The sequence below is a fragment of the Alligator sinensis genome, unplaced genomic scaffold, assembly GCF_000455745.1.
Source record: "Alligator sinensis unplaced genomic scaffold, ASM45574v1 scaffold872_5, whole genome shotgun sequence".
In the NCBI taxonomy this organism is placed as follows: Eukaryota; Metazoa; Chordata; order Crocodylia; family Alligatoridae; genus Alligator; species Alligator sinensis.
In genome coordinates, this window is record NW_005842730.1 from 628,380 (window position 1) to 632,942 (window position 4,563).

The 4,563-nt window shown below is 47.2% G+C and overlaps 1 protein-coding gene and 1 non-coding gene across 4 annotated transcripts in view; one reads left to right on the plus strand and one right to left on the minus strand.

The window, feature by feature from the left end:
* Nucleotides 1-4,563, minus strand: part of PPIL1 (peptidylprolyl isomerase like 1) — a 25,230-nt gene that overhangs the window by 11,975 nt on the left and 8,692 nt on the right. The window contains exons 4-5 of one of the 3 annotated variants that reach the window (XM_006034367.1): nt 4,307-4,429; nt 2,616-2,723 (exon numbers count right to left, since the gene is read on the minus strand). In XM_006034367.1, the coding sequence (XP_006034429.1) occupies nt 2,635-2,723; nt 4,307-4,429 (212 nt within the window). In that variant the 3' untranslated portion in view covers nt 2,616-2,634. Of the gene's footprint in view, nt 1-2,615; nt 2,724-3,092; nt 4,430-4,563 lie in introns of those variants that run through there. The other 2 variants (XM_006034368.2, XM_006034366.3) reach the window with 2 other exon arrangements.
* LOC112552022 lies at nt 1,351-1,510 on the plus strand. The gene has a single exon (XR_003096382.1). It is a non-coding gene; the product is annotated as a U1 spliceosomal RNA (small nuclear RNA).

A 4,563-nucleotide genomic window follows, 5' to 3' on the forward strand; every position in this document is an offset into this window, starting at 1 on the left:
CTACGCTGATCCATTGACTTCACAGCTCCTTACCTCTGGAGCCTGGAGGGCACTGAAATGCAGGAGGTCAAACAAGCCAGTAGCCTGATGGACAACTTAGTGCTGCAGCTGCTCTGACAAGTGGCTATTCTGGTTGAGCTGGATCAAGTAGAAGGAGAGATTTTTAAGGGCATATCATGGCAGGCAATAGTGGGGGTGAGCCTCTGAGCTCCTTCTGGGGTGCTGTTAAGCAGTTCCCCTTCTAGAAACCAGAGATGCCCTCAGGAATTGCCCACATATCGGAATACGAAGAGATCTTTCTGCACGCCCACAAGTCACCTCTATACATCAACCTAAATATTTCTTCCCAATTAACATTTCCCTTGACAGATGTACAGCTTCAGAGCAATAGCATCTTTGCTGAGGACGTGGTCAGCCACCCAGGTCAAAGAATTACTGCCAGACTCAAGGATTGTGGGTGGAACTCCATTATGCTTTGTGCATCTAAATAGCACTTTCCCAGCTCCATAATAAGGGGTGTTTTTGGCACTTAGACAGTTTGCTATTGTATCAACCACGCTGCGCCGACATGTACGTGTGTGTATTGTGTGCATGCTCAGTAGACTGGCTAGGCAGCTACGTACCTCTGGCGTAATTCCCAGAAAAAAAAAAGAATGAGAAGGAAGAGGGACTGCCCACGTTTTAACACAATAGTCTAGTTATAACAGTACTCACCCAGAAAACAGGAGAGCCAGGTTTTGTGCCCCACTCACCCAGAGGAAGTTGAATCTGCATTTCTCTCTAACTTTCCAGCATGATGCTCTAGCCACACCACAGGCTAGGTATTATCTAGTCTGCTCCCCAGCACCCCTTTGAAGCTCAGCCACTGCACCTTGCATTTAATAGTCATTGGATACAATGGATAGAAAGCAAAGGGAGCATCTGCCCTATTAGAAGCAGCACTCCAGGCTAGCACCCAGGGTCCCCTCCTGTCCAGGGGCCAGCTTCCATCTGACCTAGAGTCACACATTAGGCCCTTTAACTGATTCTGAAGCTATGTGACAGATGTTAAGCGCGTGACCTGAGGTAGCAGGGGAGGAGAAGAAGGCAGGGGGCTATATTTGCATTTCAAAGTAAAACCTCAGGGGTGAGACCAGAATACCTGAGGCAAGAGACAGAGACACTGAACTCTGAACTGGTGAGAGTCACCAGACATGGGATACTTGAGGGACCCAAGGGAGTGCAGATCCCTATAAAAACCCAGGCACTCCACCTCATCACCTAAGACCTGCGGATCCCCCAGAGCAGGGAAGATGCCATGACTTACCTGGCATGGGAGATACCATGATGATGGTTTTCGCCCAGGTGGTTTTACCTACCTGGCAGGAGAGATCTCCTTCTTCTTGGCCTTGAATGACTCAGTGTAGTTAGAGGGTGAAGATCTGACCCCTGCAAGTCTATAATGCCTCCAACGTGAGAATCTTGGCTACACAATTTATGCTGATGGGGAATTGCTCTCGAGCTTTCCCTCTAGCTTGCTCCTTCAGCCTTTTGGCTGTGGGGCGTATGAACTTCAAGGTTTCCAAGCTTGGGGCTTGCATCTAGGATGCTGTAGCCGGCCTGTGGCCATGCAGCAGCCGTGACATCCTCTAGCAGCCGTGATGACCCTACCTGGCTCAGGCTTCGCTTCAGCCCCCTTTGGATCACTCACCTGCCATGCCTTGCTCTTATTGAAGGTTATAAAAGAGAGGCTGCCTGTGGTTTCTGAGTAAACCTGAGCCTGTATCAATCACCACTGGGCCTCTCCTGGGTCACCTCAGTGACAGTCATTCCCCCAGGCTAGCTAGCAGGCCCTCTCAGTCTGGCTGTCTCTCTGCCAGGCACCTGGTGCCTTAAAGGCTCCTTGCATGGCTCCATACCTCCCCTACACCACGCCCCAAGCCTTGAGGGCATTTTCTTTCTATGATGTCATTTAATTATATTCAGCCCCCTGGGCTCTTGGACCCCTGGCCCCACACACTGTCCCTTCCCTGGGCTCCCAGATCCCTGGTCCTGCATGCCGCCCCTCCTCTGGGCTCCCAAATCCCTGGTTTGACTTGCAGCCCTTCTCCCGGCTCAGAGACCCTCTGTGGGTTCAACATAAAGCAAAAGCCATTTGCCTGTAAAACCCTGATTTCCTCTGACCAGGAGACTTACTTCTGCTCCCAGGTCTGCAGGGTTGTTCATATCAACACCAGCCCTTTCAGGAGCCCTCCTCCTGCCTGGAGCTCCTCACTTTGTGGCTGCCAGGGAGAGAGTGCCTAACCAGCTCAGGCTCTGGGCTTATATAGCTCCAGCCTGAGCCCTCTTTGAGCCTTAGCCCCTTCTGCCACATGCAAGCAGCCTCACAGACTCCCAGCTCCCTTAAAAGGATCGGGCACACCCCAATGCCCTGCCATGGATTTGGGAGTACTTGAAGCCCCAGGCTGAAGAGCTTGGGAGGAAGGATACTTGTCAGTAGTAGCATCACAGAGACTTGAATCAATAGAATTCAGAACCGATTTGGCCCAGAGAGATTTTATGAATACCTGGCTACAAGCAGACACCCTCTCCTTACGATTATGCAAGATCGATGCAAGGTTCTCTCTTGTCTTTTAGTTTATGCTGCATTTTAAGTTAGGTCAAGTTGTGCGTGCTGTCACTGTGTCTTACTGGGCTGCGTCTCGGAAAAACTCCGCTTAAGCTTCTTGTTCTTTGTTGCATACCTGAAATTGCAGTGCCCAATGAATGCTCTCTTCAGAGAACAGACTATTCTTGTTCAAGCATGTATGAATTCAGTGCCACTACTGAAAGTCTAATATTAAGTTTGGTAACAGTGCTCACATTGCAGGGGTAACAGTATTACAACCCGAGTGTAAGGGCTCAAGAGGCTACTTATATGGCTGAAAAACTGCCATTTAGACACACAAATGGTAATGGATAACTCTACCCATGATGCTTGTTTATCTTTCCCTCTTTTTCCCCCTATTAGAGGACCTCTTAAACCTGACAGCTTGAAAGCTATTAAGCTTCTCCAGTAGATCAGCACATCACAGGGGATGTTGTTAAGCGGCTGTTACAGTCAAGCCCTGCAGACATGACTTTGATGGGCACATATTTTCCTCGCCATGTTTACAAGAAGTTTTATGAAAGCAGTAATCTCAGACGCAGAGAGGACAATAAGCCCTGTCCCAAACCAGCAGGTATTTCATCCAGAGAATACATTTCTTGTTCTTTATTTTAAAAAAGGTGACACACATTACAAAAAGAACGCTAGCCTGTTACACAAACACACCTGTCTAAAGTCTTTTGCTAACAAAGAGAATTTGAAGTGGGGATTAGATTAGGATTCTGATCCTAAAGTTTTTTCAGAAAGATTCCTCTTTTACTTGGAATCTCTAGATTTTCCATAAGGATTATTACAAAAGCTGAATGAAGTTTAAGATATCCCCCCCCCCACCTGCTGTCACAAGGTTTTGGGTATTGGAAAAGTAAGTCCCTCTGCCAGAACTCCCCTTACCCAGTATGAGCACAATGTTAAAGACTGCCATGAATTTTTGTTTGCTGTGTGAGAAAACAAGGCAGAATCACTATTTTTATAGCTGTAAAAGCTTGTGAAGGGAGGGAAGGGGAGAAGGGCTGTCAAGTTAGGCCCCAAATTTAACATAGAGTCTGTTAATGAATAAGGTGCAGGCTGACTAGTCTCCCCAGTCCTAAGAAGTCCAACTACCTCACCCTTCAAAGCAAGGGATACTTCAATACTGTTGATGCTACATTTCGGTGGAGACCCCAAAAAGTTCTCTTAAACACTGAGTGGATTTGCAGTAGTGCCTTAACCTTCTGTTCCACCTGGTTCTTGTGTAATTAAAGATTGCCTTCATGTTAGAAGGGAGGCAGGGCAGAAATGTAATTGTACATCATATCACATCATGTGCAAACATGATTTAGCAGGTGTAAGTTTTAGGACAAAATTTGACAAGGAACATTTTACCCACTTGCCCCATAAACACCCACAGACTAAAATGCATTGGGTTAAGATGAATTGTAGATATTCCCCCCCTCCCCCTTCAATCCTTAAAAAAGGAGTCATGTTTCAAATCTTGAAGATAAACTCTGGGCCCAAGCTACCTGGCTAGCACCCCTTTGAACGGCTTTGTTTTGCAATGATACAGGACTGCCAACAAGGTAACTGCACCCTGCTTGTGGCAGGTCTAACCAGATGGGTAAGCCTTCAAAATCTTCACGTCATCTACAGGTCGATCCTGAGCATTCGTCTCTACCATGCCAACTCTGTTCACTATCCCGATACCTTGGCAAACGCGGCCGAAGATGGTGTGTTTCCCATCAAGCCACTGAGTTGGTGCCAAGGTGATAAAGAACTGACTGCCGTTTGTATCTGGGCCAGCATTAGCCATGGCAAGAATCCCTGCACCTTTAAAAAAAAAAGAAAGAGTTAGTAACTGGTCCTTAGGACTCGAGCAAGAATCAGCAAAGGGTAAAAAGGGACCTCAAGAGATTATCTAGTCCAATTCTCTCTGCTAAAGTAAACAAGAAATACACGCTCTT